At 36.9% G+C, this 18,371-nt stretch overlaps 1 protein-coding gene across 2 annotated transcripts in view; it reads right to left on the bottom strand.

Annotated features, from left to right (window-relative positions):
- Window positions 1-398: 398 nt before the first annotated feature.
- LOC149775816 (uncharacterized) overlaps window positions 399-18,371 on the bottom strand; it is a 33,328-nt gene continuing 15,355 nt past the window's right edge. For both annotated transcript variants that reach the window (XM_089943687.1, XM_089943688.1), the window contains exons 2-5: window positions 17,890-18,057; window positions 10,049-10,314; window positions 2,244-3,094; window positions 399-1,541 (exon numbers count right to left, since the gene is read on the bottom strand). In XM_089943687.1, coding sequence (XP_089799813.1) covers window positions 614-1,541; window positions 2,244-3,094; window positions 10,049-10,314; window positions 17,890-18,040 — 2,196 coding nt within the window. In that variant the 5' untranslated portion in view covers window positions 18,041-18,057 and the 3' untranslated portion in view covers window positions 399-613. The remainder of the gene's footprint in view (window positions 1,542-2,243; window positions 3,095-10,048; window positions 10,315-17,889; window positions 18,058-18,371) is intronic.

Genomic DNA, 18,371 nt, shown 5'->3' with positions numbered 1-18,371 from the left:
TACAAATTAAAACAATATCTGATAATATGTTTCTAATAAAACAGAATTCACCTTCTCCACTTAGCAAATCATTATCGTTTAATATTATCACTGACCTGAACATATTTTCATATTTTCAGTGTTTTGCAATAGGTTATGAATTTTGCGATTAATAATATTCGCTACAACAACATTAAGTTTGAATACTATTCCACTACGGTAAATATGGTACAAATAGTAACATTCTTACTAGAAATTACTGCATTCTAATTTTTATAGGTGTTAGTCCAAACTGTATTCTGAACGCTTTTAGCTAATATAACTTTGCGATAGATAATTCGAAAGTGCTCTGATATATACCAATACTTCCTGGGTGACTATTTTGCAAGCTATACAATCAACCCCGTGAACTACAATCATTTTAATTTATCTTTTTTATTAGGGCACATACACTTTCATTTTGTTCTTAAAAGATTATTATTTGGGTAGGAAGAATGTTTAAAGCTGTTCTATTCTGGTTTTAAACAAACTTGTTTGTTTCTACAACACAAAATAAATGTCATTTATTTTGCCATGTAGATGTAAGAAAACCATTTATTCATAATCAACATCTTGCACTACTTTTTCAATATTATTATTTCCCAACTTCTATCCTTGACGGTAAGTTCAATTTCAATTTAAGCGAATGTTCAATTCTGTTAAGTCCTTCCCAGAGACATGTGGTCAGAATTAGCGAACCCATCTTAGCTGTCAAGTTTAGGAACTCTGAATGTAATGTATCTTCTGTTTTTCTTAGTATGAATTCTCCCATTAGTACAGCTAAATATTGAACTTCTCCATCTGGTGTTTTAGTATACAGAACAGCCCCACTATCACCCTCTCGGGCAAATTTGTTTTGGCGTGTAGCGTCATCCACTCCAACCGGCAGGCAAACAAGAAAATTGTGGCCTTCTACACCAACTCTTCTGAAATCCTCCGAGATTATACATCCTCTAGTTTCACCAGTTGCTGAACCTCTTTTATATACACGCTTTCCTTCTTTCAGGCCCTTAATTCCATCCATATCAAGTATTGTACACTTACAAATTCCATCGCTATCTTCGAAGAAGACATTACAACGATTCTGTACATTGCGTTCAATCTGAACAGCAGCAATATTAAACGGGCCATCTTCAAGCTGCAACGAGTGTCTCGTCCTGCCAAGACTAACTGGTCTTGGGTCATTGGTTTTTACTACATTTGAACCTAAAACAATATGACTACTTGTGACAAAATATAGGTCCCTGCGCTTAGTTCCATCTTTGTGCATGAAAAGACCGATTGTTCCACGATTTCCAGACTCACTAAGGAAAGCATCGCCCATGACTATTTCTGCTTTATTCTCACCTCCACCTCTTACTGTAAAACAATTGCTGGAGAAATACTGAACAACAACCTCGCCTGGATAATCCCTCAATGTCCTTTTTATATGCGTATGAACCTCGCTATATGTAGACTCTTCGTTTTTCAAACAGACCATCAGTTTTCCGAAAACATGACCAACGGCTTCAATTTCCTTTATCCTGGAAGAAAATTATCATGCTTTACCAAAAATATTCAACCAGCCAATGACTTCACTTCAATGTGATCTTCACTTCAATGTGATGTTTTTTGTTTTTATTAAGGAACAAATGTTTTGTGCGATTGACATTTGACACTTTACTTCTTTTTCATACAAATAGGATAATAACGAATATACAACGAGTATATAACACCTTATTATTAACGACATTTTGCACACTTTACAATCTTGTTGAAAACAATGCCGCGTTTTATTGTCATTAATAAATGATGAAACATTTTAAGTCTGGATTGTGACTCAGATTTATGTGTTTGAATTGATTCGTTTCCGAACATTTGCCATTAACAACAGCAACCAATTGATAAAGTCATATAAAGAATCAACCGCTGTTTTCATTTTCGACATAAACCTTTCAAGCAACGTCAACAGAAAAGGTTTCCCACATATATTACTACTTTCAACCTAAATGAACATAAATTAAAAATGAAAATGTCATTTTTGTGATAGAGAACAACTATACTTACTACGAATATCCATACCTAGGGATCAATAATGTATATACTATATAAATTAATCAAAGAAGCATGCGGAAGAGGAACACAGCGATTTAAGTTGATTGAATATGATTTCATTTGAGTTTAATATAATTCAACATAAATACAATACTTAAAAATAAACAAGAAACAGCAAGAATAAAACAAACCCTTCTAGTTCCTGTTTCCATTTATCCAACTTGGGAATGTCCTCATCATATTTTTGTCCATCAATTGTTTCTTCTATAAGACTCATAAGTTCCTTTCTGAGTTGTGCCAGACAATTCAAATTAAGTTTGATTTCCTGTACCTTTTGTCCTATTTGGAGAAAGAATTCCATTAAGACCTTTGTAACTCCCTTGGCAATGGTCTTAGCATCATCTAACGTGTAATGTGTTTGTACGAAGCATTTTGCTAACTCACAATTAGGGCTTTCGATGACCTTATAAAATGTTCTGACCAACGGAACTGTAAAAAGATGTTTCTTTAAAAGCTGTATGCAGACTGGCTCATAATTTTTCTCCTGCCAGTATTCAAATACTTGTATGTTTTGCATTTCGTATTTTCTTGATATTTCACTGATTAGCAACGTTTTTGTAAAGGTAACGATTGCTTTTGCTAGTTTCTCTTCAGCAGATTCGCCTCTTGAAGTCTTTAGTACGTCTATGATGGTCAACGAATTCTCAAAATGTTTTTTAATTTCTTTATAAAATCTCCCCCCTGTGCCTTTATCTCCAAAGTTAGACCCACATGTACGGCTTCTTTTCTTGGTAATGTCGAGCAGGAACATATTGAGCGACTTGAAAACGTGAACAAACTTATACTCCATATGGTTGCTAATTTCATTTGAAAGCTGCTTGTTACTGACAACTTTCCGTCGCTCTATTATCTGTTTGAGTACATCCTCCAAGAGGGCCAAATGGTTGTCCACCACGTCCTTGTCACATTCTTGTGCTTCATTAACAAAGAACATATTTTCCACTCCGAAGCAGTCCATAACCTTTTGCAAATTTACCAATCCCTAGAAACAAAATTAAGTTATTTTACTCGTAAGTGATAAAAATTAACATGCTCGTTTGCTATATGTTGTGGTCCTGAACAGAATACACTTCTTTCAAAGAAATCAGATTTGTTAATTCCTGGGTCAAATAAGAAAGGTGTATAATTCACGCATTAAAGATAGGAAGAAATATCTCCATGTTAAAGTTAGATAAAGGTCAGAGGACAGGGGATAATTTACAAACTTAGTTTTTCTTGGCATATTTTGTGTTAGATTGTACATGGTTCCCATGATCAAAATACTCTATATGTAACAATAACATCTGATAGTATGAATCGAGCCTCTAAAATAGTGTTCCTTGTATTATCTGATAAGAAATGTATACTAGTAGTTGTTTCAAACATTACAATATACGATCTAAGTCTGACCATTATCATTGCATTTTACAATAAGTAAGGAATAAACACTTATAAATAAAATAAGTAATGTCAAATAATTACACAAAGATTACGACAATTTCCCAGACATGTTGCTGCATAACATTTATGTACCATTTCTGAGGAACAGCTGGTAAATCACATTTTTCAAAAGAGTTTGGTATGCTGAAACCAAATATTTTGTTTGTCATTGACTTTTCTAATACTTTAGGGCAAGAAATCGCCCAAATACAACATGGCTGCCATGCAAAACCTCAAACACCCATACCTTCTGAACGGGAGTAATGAAGCTATCATCTTTGCGACTAATACCATTTTTGATGCCAAAGAACAAGCTGAATACACTCGAGTATGCAAATGTCCAACTTAGTTTGGTGGAAACTATTATGAAAGTAAATTTGTGTTGAAAATAATCATGGAAAATGGTGTAAGAAATATAAATAGTTCTGATCCTCGATCTCTGTGTATATTAATTTAAATCACGAGAGAGAGAGAGAGAGAGAGAGAGAGAGAATTTCAGATATACACCAAATAGAACGGAAAGTGATATCCCTGGATTCCACAGGCGAATGTATGACAATACTAGTCAGAATTAATCTCGAACACAAATAATATCATACAGGTCAGATAATGTTTAATTCGTACCCTACGGAGATTCAGACCAGGACCGCTGGTAAACGGCACCCATTGCCTTGCCTGTGCGCACCAATCCATATTCCATCAAGGTGTATTGTATTAATTATAGAGAAATACAAATATACACCAAACAGAACGGAAAGTGTGAATATTTGTAATTCTCTATTATTAATCCTATATACCATGATTTCCTTCATAGGAATCCGGAACGACGGTGTAAATGATGTAAAATAAATACTGTCACCATTCTAGTGTGTCTGCTATGCACGAGTGAATATAACACCAACTCAGTAGCCTCACGTTTTGGTTATGTATTCTTAGTCTTGATGGAATATGGACTGGTGCATGCAGGCAAAGCGATGGGTGCCATTTAACCCCGGACCTGAATTCGCATCTTTGTAGAGTACGAATTAAAAATTATCGAACCTCTATGATATTATTATTTGTGTTATATATATATATATATATATATATATATATATATATATATATATAGAGAGAGAGAGAGAGAGAGAGAGAGAGAGAGAGAGAGAGAGAGAGAATATATACATACTTTCTCCACATAACATTAACATGTATTCTTTTCAGTTATATTTGTCCCAATAGATGATGCCAGTGTCTGCATCCTAGCAAGTTTCAGTGGTTGTTAATTTCCTGATACTACAGTTGTAATTACGCTAAATGCATCTCTTTGCGTATCCACAAATGAGACAATATCATTGCACAACTCTGGAATTGGAGCAAGTGATACAGCTTCGGTGACAGCTGTCCAATTACATTTTTGCAAGCAATGGTTGCAGGTGATGGTAAAAAAGTATGTGTATTGGCTCCCTGTTTCCGTGTCTTACTTTGGCTGTGTGCTAGTTGAACATGACATTATACCGCATCAGCTGATGGAGGCGGTGCTTCTGGTAACTTGCATTTGCAAAGAGTGTAATGTAAGTCTTGTCAAAGCTGCTTGCTTCTGTCTGGTACAATGTAAGACTTGCACACATACTTCTATGCATCCATTATTATTGTACATGTCTGTTCTCCTTTCCCTGTGTGATTATGCATATTTAATTTATGTTATGTACCTAACGTTTGTCATGACTATAAGTTATTAATGGATTTTTTGCATAAATGTTGTGCATAATAGTAATTTGTAAATAAAATGTTTACTAGAATTGAATTCAAGGTCTTACAATTAAACTGGTTTCACCTTTGGAATGAATAAGTTCTCCAGAACATTCTATTGCACCGTAGGTCAAGTGTGTATGTGTATATATAGTGCCTGTGGTAAACAAGCAATCATTATGTATTAGATCCGTCTCTGGACATCTGTTGCTGAACCAGACATAATTCGAAAGAAATGTATTCATTTAAATTACTGATTGGTATTAATCAAGAGCTGATTGACTTTGGGATTAGGACATTGGATTTGTGTGAATTTTATTCAAAGACATTCTGGATTGCATCATTGGTATATCAAGACATTAAAGACTACTGCTATCATATCATTCAATACAAATGTAATTCACTGGAACATTCTATCATCTTGGACTGTGTGAGAGGATGATTAGGATTATTTAGAATTTAATTCAAATAACTGCATCTTTTGAATTTTCATTTTGTATTTTAGGGGAAAAAATTGTTTTCTAAAATATTTTAATTTAATTGTTACTTTCGCTTCCATTCTGTTTTATATTTTAAGACCTAGAACGCTAACAAAATTTATTTTAGGAAGTGATTGAATTGACCACTTTCCTAGCAGTCTTCTTGCTATGTACAGAAACGTAGGACACATCCTGTTATTGCATGGAAACGGAGGATGGCTTTAAAGGCCAGCTCGATGAAGGAAAGCTTGTGCCTGATTTCCTGCACTAGAATATATTTGCGACGTTTGGATATGCCTTCCTTAATACACATCGTTTAGCACTACATTTCGTGGAAATATGTTACTAGTACAGTAGAACCGGTCTTGAAAGACCACCTCTTGTGCCAATATATTATGGTCTCTGAAGACAGGTAGTCTCTGGAAACAGGTCACATGTTATATAATCAATAAATTTGTGCTTTGAGAATATGGTCTCTCAAAACAGGTGGTCTCACACAGCAGTGGTCTTTCAAGACAGATTTTACTGTAGCACCAACTTATCATTGACATGTGCTGACAAAAAAACATTACCTGCAAATATGGTGCAGGTCAAACCTTGTATAGGTCCATTCCGTCATTGTTGGCATGTCGCTGTTGAATGTCCAAATCAGGGTAGGATGTCTGTATTTCGTCTTCGCTCTGGAATTTACCAGCTACTAGTAATTTTTGCGGCAAGAGTACTTGCGATTAGATGGTTAAAAAGGAAGTGTTATGTATGTCTTGTTGGAAGTCAATCCAGTTGCTGGGTACTTGCAAAGGTCTATCTTCCACTACTTGTCTAATTAGACCAGAATGTTTACAGCCTTTCTTCCTGGTACAAGTCTTCATATATTGATCCGTCAAACAGCCTTCCCACATAAGCAAAAGATTCAGCTAATATATCTGCCAGTTCTTTAACGTTCGTGGCTCCTGCAGGTTTCCCAAGTGACAATACTAAGGCAGGACGGTGTTGTTGTTGTTGTTGTTGTAGAGTTTAACAGCATTTTTCAACACAAGATAGGCTATACATGGCGGCTAGTATAACTGGTGGAGGAAGAACCCTGACAAACCCAGGGAAGAACCACCGACCCACGATAAGCTACTGGCAGGCTTTCTCACGTACCCACGTTAGCCGAGCCTGAGACTCAAACCCACGCAAACAGACGTGAGATGGCATTGATTCAAAATGGTGAGCACTTAGACCACTCAGCCACTCAGACGTTCTCTTAAGAGTAACCTTTGGTGAACAGGTCACACCCTTAGTCATCACGTCGACAAGCAAAGCTTTGTTGCCATTCAATATAATGTGTATTTTTGTATGCAGTGAAAATATTCAGTCATCTTATCACGTTGAAACATCAGTTGTAGATCCACTTTCCTATAGTAGATAGTGATGAGACGCTTAAGTATATTCCTGTCTTCTTAGTGGATTTTTGCCCTTGACTTCCGATTTTACTTGACATGAAAGGGTCAGTGCCTATTGTGAAATGGATGTCTGAACGTGACTTGTGTATGACCACCTTTATTTCCACTGCATTCAGCCAACTCCTGGATCTGCTCATAGTCAATTTGTCTGATTCTTTGGTCTGTTTACTTTGCAACAAAAATACCATGTAGACCTTATCTTTGACATCATCATATAATTGGCTTTCTGAGCCAATTATACAGGACCCTATCTTGAATACACAGTGTGATGAAAGCAATAAATGAATGGAAGCATTTGCCGAAAAGCAAAGAGGTGAAGCTTCCAGAGACATCACGATGGGACCTGATGATAAAGAGTAGACTACAGAAAATGTTCCATCATTGTTACCAGTATTGTAAGTTTCCGTCTTCCTCTTTGCTGAGTAGCCCAACAAAATTTTGTGGATCACCAGATTGTGCTACATGCGCTAAATCTTCTTTCAGCCCATAGTCCAGCTACACAAGATATGCCTGGAGTTCTGGAAGCAGTGGTGGCCAAATAACTTTCAGTGTGAGCTTCTAAGCACGTATTCCCTTTGTAAACTATTGTCCACCCATAGCTGCTTCTGTTGAAATGTGTCGCAAGATTTCATTCTTTATCCATATGTCTTCCAGTCTAGATTCTTAAGTGTGTTGTCTCCAGATATTCAGTAAATATTGACATATAAAAGCCTCCTAATTCGGAAATCAGAACATACTCGTACTGTGGTCTTGTCCATTTCAGTTCCATCAGTGCAGACATGAGAGCTTGCTCAACTGTAAGCATGGCATGCTTTTGCTTAAGAGAGGCTGCTGCATGTAAAACTTCTTCAACAATTGTATTCAAAGTTCATATGTCATGTGAAGAGGCTGCGATAATTGGCATGTATACAACTGTTGTTTTCTCTGGATCCAACTGTATTTCTGGTTTAAATATGTCCAGGTAGATTTTGGCTGTTCGTATTGGCGTATAAACATTTCTGATCACACTCTGAAAACGTTGACAAATTAGCAAACTGTTTTTTTTTTCCAAAGGCTCTGGGAATGTTATATCCAAATATATTGTGCCTGCACGGTTTATTTTACTGTTTTCAAACCGATGTCGCTAGAATAGAAAATGACCACTAAGTGAAACTTCAACACCCATAACTATTTTCAATTGAATTGTCTTTGAAATAGGTTCCACCCAGAAATATTGAACATAGCTGTACCTAGATGTTTAGTGTTTTCAGACATCAAAAACAGTGTATTAAACGCAAAGATTGTGGCTCTTTAGCCCCTGTTCAAATTTTTGTCTGAATTTTCGGATGGCGGCCATTTTTGTGATTTCAGTTAGGAAATATCAAAATAGGTCATAACAAACACAGTATTCAGATTCAACATATCCTACTGCTTTCGAAAATGTGGTTGCCAACCTTTCCTCAAAATGCCTCCTACATTTATATTTCCTGACAAATGTCCTTGTCTAATATACTTTGCATCTTTACGAGATGCTGTCACATCTCTAGAACTCTAATTTTCTTTGGTAACCCCATATACCGGCCATATAGCGAGTAAAATATTGTGATACAGGCAAGAGAAAGTTATTATTCAGATCAGATAATATTATCATGCAGACTAGAAAGTTTGTGCCCTGCCGATAACTGAAGACATGTCCTTGATTTATAGACGCCATTGCCTAGATTATACACCACAACTCAATACATATTCGACTAATTCTACATCCACAACCCAGCAATTAATTCTCCTCTAGCACAAAAGCAAGGCATAGTATTTAAGTCATCATTACAACTAGAGACCTAGGAGAGCAAAAGGTACTATCTCGTGGTTCAAAAGGCGGATGTGTGGTACTGTGAAGCGAAATTACTGGGAAAGAATAATATAATATTATCATAGTGATTAGAAAACTACATAGTCCAACCTGTCCTAACGGTCACCTGATTTCAGCTGTCTCCTGGTCAAAACGGCGATTCTAATCCCCCCCCTGCAAACGTCCTATATAAATGCTATACCAGCTGACTCATGATTTCCGCGGCCACCGGCCAAGTGTTTCTTAACCAAGCAGTTTTTTTTCAGCCTCTCTTCTGCGGTCACTAAAGCATATCAGTAGTGACCGCTTCAAGTATGCAAATTAAACTTCTATTGTTTGATGGTATACATAAAGGTATGAAAAGATGCTTAAACGTTTCATAGTTTGATTGTCCTTAGCGTACTCCAGGTTTCAGATATAGCCAGATTTATCAAGCAAAGAGTATATGTCAGCGCAGTACTTATGTCATACAACCAAACTATTGCTTGCACGTACTCTGTTCTTGATGATTCTGACTTTATCCAACCTGATGCAACAGCAACACGTTTCTGGTCCTTGTTCTCGGAATATTATGTTAAGAACCATGCGCCGTTTCATTCGTTTGCAAACAGCATTTAACTTTAATAGTTTCTTATCTTTGCACAGCTACATTGGAAAGGGCGTTTATTGCTCATATCACGTGACCATTTGACCTCTGATGTCATTGACATGTAGGTTGCGAGATTTGTTTAGTCACATGACTAGAAAAGCAAATGGTAAGCATCAAGCAAAATATCATCAACGCTGTAATTTCGTCTCAACTGTCGGTGGATTAAATACATAACAATTATAATACTCGCAAAATTTCTCAGAAATAAACCATTTTCCTATAGCTTTCATGCAGGTATGACTAGAGGTATACAAAATCAGGCTTCAGGCTAATACTTTTTTCACTTTTGTTATAATAAGAAGTAATTATGAACTTTAAACTTTGCAGGTGATCTTGTGTAAAGATCAGAAAATAACAAAAGCTGTTTAAAAAAATGTTGTGGCACCTTTTTTGTATCCATCATTCTTAGTGTACAAATTGCCATTTCCAACTTGTACATTTTCTCATTTTCATCAAGGGGACGCATTTCGTCAAACTGGTGAGTCCCAATCTCTCTCGGTTTACCTTTCTTTGCCAAATCCATTTTATGGATTTTGGAATGTGTCGAACCGAATAGAAACAGCATGGGCCTGGAATCTGTCAGTTGACACACGGCAGTGCGAAGTGAACATAACATATTCATTGAGAGTTTTAGACTCTGTGGCAATTTGTCTACAATAAAAAGCAAATATTAACTGATTATTTTGCGGAATTAACCTTTCACAATTTTAGTTACAACGTAGAGATATAGACAGATACAACTGCCTAATGGCATGCATAAAGAAATTCAGACACATATTAAAATATTGGACTAACATGAATATATATGTAAATAGTTGCAGAACACTCACAATATTTATTCCATTTTCACCCTGTTCATTTGCATGACTTGCGAGAATTAAAGTGGTCGAAACTGGAGAAAGAGGTGATGTGAAGTCAATACAAGAGTTCTAAATTTTTGGTGGATGTATGTAATAGTTTGAACATAGACTTGAAGAATGTGTATTGTGTTCTTCTTTGGTAACGTTTGAAGTTCCATAGGCATGTTTCACTATGAGACTCTTTAGTGGCTTTGAAATGAAGCTGAACATTCATCTAAATGCATGTTTGATGGCTACCTCTATCACGTCAACTCTATAGTATGTAGCGAGACTTGATTAAATGTCGCGTGTGCAATTGAAGAAAGTCAAATTTGTTGACTATTCTGGAGTATTGGGATGAATGTACACGTTATTGTTCACTGTGCATTATATTGCAGTATATAAAGCTAAGGAATTTGCTATGGTTGGAGACATAATATCTAGTTGTAAGTACGTGATCTTTAAATTTACACTAACAAACACTGTTGCTTCAAGAGATAATACCTAAATAGTATTTGGGTGTACATTAGGTATATCTTCAAAATGAATCAATCTGAATCCAAGGATAGTAGTTATGAGAAGAATGTGGGTGACAGCACGAACTCAGTGAACTGCATGCAGACATCACTTTGACAATTCTTACATTTAAAAATGCAATCTGAAACAGCATCTGACAAAGAAAACAAGCAAAAAAGAAAAAACCGGCTTCAACTGAGTCCAAACTAGATCAAATTATTAAATATACTGTCTATGTGATATCCAAAGATTGCATGACTAAATAACAAACATCAAATATTGACCAATGAATGCCTGAAAACCTCAATTAAAAGGGGGGGGGGCTTTAACATGAAATCTTAACAGAAATTCAATATAGTGATCAAGAAGTAAAGGCATTGAAAGGTGTTGGAACTGCCAATTGCAAATGATAAGACCAAGTGCCAGCGAAACTCATGAAATATCAAACGAGGAAAGATCTGACAAGATACAAGAGCTACGTGCATTATAAAGAAGCATTTAGAAAATGTACAATAGGTCAATAATAAATATTCTAGAGTGAGCAAGGTCTGGATATACGGACTGGATGACAGCAACAAGAACGAGTCTTCGATTGAAAGGAAGAAAAGGCCATACAAATGTTGGGAAACAAACTTTGGAGTGATATTTGAATATGGGTGTATGGTCACTGGTACAGAGCATGGCCATTTAAAGAAACTGCAAACAGACCGATACTGCACATTCGGACTAAGAGCATTGAAAATGAATGTGATAAGAAGCGAGCAAAAGCTGAAGGGATCGACAACACATTAGTTTACATCACTGCATGTGCTTGTACATTTTTGTATATACTATATCTCTCTCGACATACTAACAAAAGAGAAATGCTATAATTGCTTATTAAACGTGTTAGTTTGTTCAGCAATAACCTATACGTTATAAGGAAGGGTTCAGCTAGGGATCATTTAGAGTCAGAAAATGCATTTATCTTTTTGATTGCTAGTGTCACTGTAATTCACGAACCATATAAGCAGTGCATCGTCGTTAATACAGTGTTCATGATACCATTACGACTGTGACAGAAATACTTAAAAGATGAATGGATTTTTTTTGAAAGTAGAAAGGCAAACTTGTGATGAATAGGGTATATATATATATATATATATATATATATATATATATATATATATATATATATATATATATATATATATATATATATAAGGAGAGAGAGAGAAATTATTACTTATAATTAGAGGGAACTTCATAAACTATACATCGTATGCGAAAAGAATCGAAAGATGTCAATAAAGCAAGATAGGGCAAAAAATATATTTTGAAAATCAAATGAATCAAGATTACAATATCATTAGTAATGACAAAATACTTGGAATAAAAAAGTATAATTGTAATCAACAAGGAATAATAGAATATACAAGGGGTGGTGATCAGATAAAAAGCCAGATACTTGAATATGGGGGGTAAAATCAGCAAAATAGAACTTTAACTTAGAACATGGTAATTATAGCACTAAAATAACGTCAAAACTGATACATTTGGGAAACAATATACTGATAAGAAAGTTATTTTACAAAAACAAAAATATTATTATAAGCTACACGATGAAACTAGCGTTTCTGAAGAGACGGATCTTGAAGATAAATTAGATCCAAGAAAACGTATGCCTCATAGTAAATATGTCACTAAGTTTTGAAAGTGAAATTACTTATTGATAATTAGCAATTGTATTTAAAGACACATATTCTGATAAAATACAGATCTTGATGTATTTAATGTAGGTTTTTATTTGGTTTTGAAAGCAGTTGGGGTATTTATAGTGAAACGAATAACTTATGGACATACATTCTGTTGATTATCAATTACTGAAAACAAAAACGTATCATAGCAAACTTAACAAAACTAAATGAGAAGGATACCTTTTAAGAATTGTCGACCAAAGATTATTATTACATATATGTTCCAAAATGGTTTCAGGTTATGTAGAAAATAGAATAAAAAGTGTTTTTAATGTTTTAATGCATAAATACCAAGTATGATTAATTGAGATTAGTGTGGATAACATTAGAATACAAAATGACATTCTATTTGAAAGCAATTTTTCACTCAATTATTTTTCTCCTAGAACACTTACATGATCAAATTAACGTTAGGAATTTAGTCCCTACTACCCTCCCTCCCCCCCCCCCCGAGGCCAACCCTACCATAGCTGAAAATTCGTCGTTGCTGACTATGTTGTGTAGACAAAGGGTAATATATCTTGTCCATTTCCTCACCTTGCTGCCGACAAGTGGTACCAGTTTTAAGCTGAGGGGAAAATGGTGTAACAGGATGTTCGCATTGCAGGGTGGACAAGAGGATATTAAAGTAATGTGATTGGGTGAATATTCGAACAGAAACATATGTAACTGAAGAAATTGTTTTCGCATTCGAATGTAAAGTGAATAGGTAGTAGGCGGAAGGAATGTTGAGCATCCTACATATATATCGGTGAACCTCTGAGGGAAGAAGATTGGGTTCCCTTATTAAGGTTAACCCACTCTCCGAACTTCCTTGCAGCACAATCGGAGGCAACGTTGGTACGTGGGAAGGAGAAAAAATCTTACCATATAACGTTTCCTGGAGAATCAAACAGAAGCTGCGCGGGGTGCCCGTCCAGAGGTTGTGTTGATGTGACACGGGTCTGGTAGCTGCCTGTGTGACTGAAAAGGACCTACAGATCCAGGGTGTGTAGCTGCGAAGCCAAGTCTCCTAAATAAAAGTACAAGACCTTTGCCTGTGCATGCCAAGAGATGACCTCGACTATTTCAAAGAGACATTACGGTCAAAAGCAGGGCTCGTCAATATTGCTTTTCCGTTGAGTCGATTCCGTTCTCGTGAGATGTAAATGTATGTCGTGCGTGTTATCCACTTCAACAACGATGAGAATGCTTGAGGGGTTATGTCCTCTTGCCCATGTTTAACTGAGAGAAAGAGGCGTCTACCAGCTCCACGAAATGGTTCACTCCGCATCAGACAAAATCTGAGCTCACGGACCAGGTCAAATTTGGCAGCCTCTTGTCGTGTGACAATACAGGGAAGATGCTGTCCCATTACTCTTTGATAGCCCACTGATCGCAGTCGAGTCCTAGAGATGAAACATGCTGCGTCATAATGATCGCCAGGCCATTTGACTGAGACTGAAGGAAGGCTGGATCAACAGAGATGTCATGTAATTCACTGATTCTGCATGACAAAGCCAGTGCTATCACTAAACTGGTGTTGCATAAAAGGAGCTCCATCAGCTCTTTCTGCAATTGGAGGACTGACTTGTTTCTGTTGCACGTCTCTCCGGACAGGAGCTAAACATGAAGGAGGCGGCGATACGAGTAAATATGGAACACTTGGGTCCAAGGCTGGTTGAGAAGATTAGGCCAGGCCGGAATCTTCCTGGATAGATCTAACAACACATCTATAAATCCAAGGTGTGCTCCAGCGGGAGGGAGGGGGGGAATCAGAAGATTGTGCAATTCTTGGCCCTCCATTTCTGTAAAATCTTTGGAACAGAGATCACTGAGGGTAGGCAAGGCTCACCTACCCTCCCAACTGAGAGACATAGCATCGATAGGTCCAGGCCTCCAGATCTGGTACTGGTAAAAAGAATATGAACCGTTTGGGTTCCACCTTGCTGAAAAATTGATAGATCACCAGGCTCCCCCATTGCTGGCAAATCTGAAGAAAGACCGATGGATGGAGGGACCATTCTGTATGGAGAATCTGTCCACCACTAGACCGAGTATCAGCGAAGGCATCGATTCTGCTGAAATATATCTTACTGTATGTCGATGTTGTGATGTGCGTGCCAAGGGTGGAATTCCCAGACCAGAAAGCCGATTTGGGATCATTTGGTACCGCCCTGTTCTAGGATGAACGTTGATGTCAGTGTTGTCTGACATAAAGAAAATGACCATATTTTGAAAACGATCACTTCAAAAAATATTTGGGTGCCTACCGGATATTTGTCTGCGGGCAGTCAGGAGGTAGAGAAATCAGTATCTTATCCTTTATAAAAGACATCATCCGAGACTAATTAGCAAACTATCTCCATAGATGGGATTAAGATCAATGAAGGGGTTTAGTTTTTGCAGGGAACAGTCCTATATCCCCTTTCCTTTTGTCATAACGTCTTGCGCTTGAGTAGGAACTGATGTACTAGGCGATGGCTGCTGCGCTTAGAGATGAAGGGACAGTTCGCAGGCTGCCTGTACCCTCACTTCCTCTAACCTGCCTTACTCTCCGCACCTCTAGCAGTAGAGGTAATCGGACGAGAGATGATTCCCAGGTTCAGAGCATGATGGGGTTTGAGTGATGTTAAGCGTAACATGCACCCGGTCGCACAAGATCAAGGTTAGTTGAGGCCTTCAAAGAATATATCACACCATGGTGTGCCACCCTGTGCGTTACCTTTGATATTATATATGTTGACTCCCAGGCATATGCATGGTCGACTTTGTCTGCAAGCATGCAAATCATCAGAGGTCCAACAACAAAGATGTGGCCACAATACTGCCAACGAGCTTTGAAGCTGACTGCTGACTGTATGGGAAGCCGGTGAAATCAGTTTGACCCTTTGTAATTAAAGTCTAACAGGGAAAAGTCTGTAAAGCTGGCTCCAAAATGGGTCTTACAACGACTTGAGACACAAGATGCCGGTAGTTTATTCTTAGGAAAAAAAGCTATGGAATTCCCTGGATCAATGATCTTGGCAATTTTTCTAGATTTTCCCCACTGCGAGGAAGATGGAAAGAAGGGCCGCCTTTCCCTTTGCCCCACTCTATTGAGGCCGTGACCCTGTATGCCAGTGTAGAAGAAGGGGGTGACCAACACATTCCATACATTTATCAACAGCCTACTGAAAGTTATACGCAGTCCGTTCCATGGTGGGATCTGAGTAAGGATCATCTCCAGGATTATCTCTACATTCAGTGTGCGGTCATCCTGGCCAGAGCACTAGCGACATCCAGATATTACCTTCCTAAGAGGGCATAAATGAGGTGCGGCTGTCATCTCTATGACTGTCACGATACTGTCTATGAGGGTATACCCTGTGTAAATGGTTAGCCTTATCCGCAAGGTGTTGTCGTTCGAATCGGTACAGATGGCTGTCGAAATCGAAAACGGCCAGTACCGTGTCAGGCTATGGACGACGGTGTACACTGTCGTAGTAATGGCAATATTATGCGGATGGTTGGCTCTATCAATTAGATCCCCGGCCATGTGAACGTTCCATGACTCTAGAAGAATAAGGCAAAGCACGCTATTTAATGAAAGCCATACAGTCCAAGAACATTATGGACCAAAAGCCGAATAGCTGCAAGGTACTGAAGGTATCTGAGGCAACATCAATACTTTGGTGCGGCTAGACGGTATGGATCAGGAGCAGAGACCGCTCCAAACCTGAGGTGCGGCTTGGCGGTGTGGAGCGAGAGACGGACAGCAGAGCTCATTTAAGTCATCTATAAATCCGATGCACCTGGACGTACATGTCCAAAGGCCTTGAGTGGAAATGCAACGGCAAAGGGCACTAACGCCACCAGGGCTGCCTAGAATTGGATGTAAACTCTGCCAAAGTGTAGAAATTCTGGACAAAACAGAAACATATGGAATAAAGTGGAAAAGTTGGACAGACCTAATTAACTAGGTTGTTTTTTGTTGTACCAAACGACGCACATGTAACCCCAGAAACTGTATAGAAGGGAACGATGTTATCAGTTCATGGGCGAAAGCTTAAAACTAGTGCAACCTGTAAGCAGCAAGAGTGTAATGGGCAAGAGTTATTGCCCTTTGTCTATATCATATAGACGGGAAAGACAAAGTTTCGCCTTTGGATTCGGGAGGTAGTATGGCTTATAGTCCTATCCTTAATGTGATCATGGACTGTATTCGAATGAGAAACAAGAAAGCAAGATATTCCTGACTTAATTTTGATTTTAAAAAGGCATTTTCAAGAAAATATATGGGTAATCTGTTAAACTATAAGTGATTTATCAAAATTATAAATGCGGAAATATAAAGATGGTCAAAATTAGTGATATTTGTAAAGCACCCAACATATCATTTTTGAGAATCTTGCGAAAATGCACATCTTTACCGTGTATCTATTTTACGAACATATTTACTGTTTGAACATATATTCATCACTTATTCATTCAACCTCTTACTAAAAACTGTTGAAAAAAATGTACTAGAATCAATGAAAAAAATTTACTTAGAAGAAAACAAATGGAAACAAATGAAAATGTTTTGCTTTTATCAATATTGTACAATTTAATTATGATAGGGTTAAAACTGTTTTATTTTAAAGGATCGTCATGAAAAAAGACATTCATAATATTATTGTTATAGGTGCATTTTCCATTCTATTCTTATGAAGAAATAAAAGCTGTGTAAGGTGTCAGGATCTGTCAGGTCCTATGTATCCTTTTTCAGTATTATGAATTAAGGATTAATAAACACATTATAAAGAAATAAATTGATGCAATAATTATTTTACTTCAATGTACCAGTTTTAGCATGTACGCCTATGTCATCTAATTTTGGAATCTTTGCCACCATTTGAAACCCCTGGCAAATATTTGCAAAAATGCTATGAATGTAAATTTACTAAATTTTATTGTTTGCATCAATGTATTGTTCAGGTCATCCTACTAATTCAATATTTTCTTCACAGTTGATAAATATTATTTTAACTATTAAACTAATATGGTACATTGAAGAAGGTAAGTTCTATCTTATCCCAACACATGTTAGATTTCACTAGTTGCATTGTAACAAACGTTAATTAAAATCATACTGAAATTCTTGACACATATGCGCAAACAAATGATATACTTGCCGTAAATTCTCTCCAATCTACAAAACAGGTCCTGCAACTCATATTGAAAGTACTTGATTCTTGGGTATGAATCCACACAAACTTCAAGTGAAGTGTAAAACGTGTCATCGTAAAGTCCGATCTCAGACGAAGGATGTTTAGAGTAAGCCATTCGTTACATTCAACGTTCTGAAAAACACGAATAGGAAAGCAATGAATTCCTATTATGCTCTATATACAGCATGTCACTAAAGAATCGTTATCAGTTTACATTCTATTTTGAGGACGTTAGGTGTTCGTTTAGTCAGAGATTCGAGCTAGAATTTTTTTATTTCCATAGAAATGATTATTTTATTATTATTTTCTTTTCTTTTCTTTTTTATTGGTAAAGTCTTCTGTTGATTATGTTATGTATATTAGATTTAATTTACATTTTATTTAATTCAATTGTTTGTAAGTTTTAAAAAAGAAATTGTTTTAATTACATGTCAAAGTAATGTAAT

The sequence above is a fragment of the Sinohyriopsis cumingii genome, chromosome 19 (genome assembly GCF_028554795.1).
Source record: "Sinohyriopsis cumingii isolate HCF-2022 chromosome 19, ASM2855479v2, whole genome shotgun sequence".
Taxonomy (NCBI): Eukaryota; Metazoa; Mollusca; class Bivalvia; order Unionida; family Unionidae; genus Sinohyriopsis; species Sinohyriopsis cumingii.
This window is presented reverse-complemented; position numbering and strand designations above follow the sequence as displayed.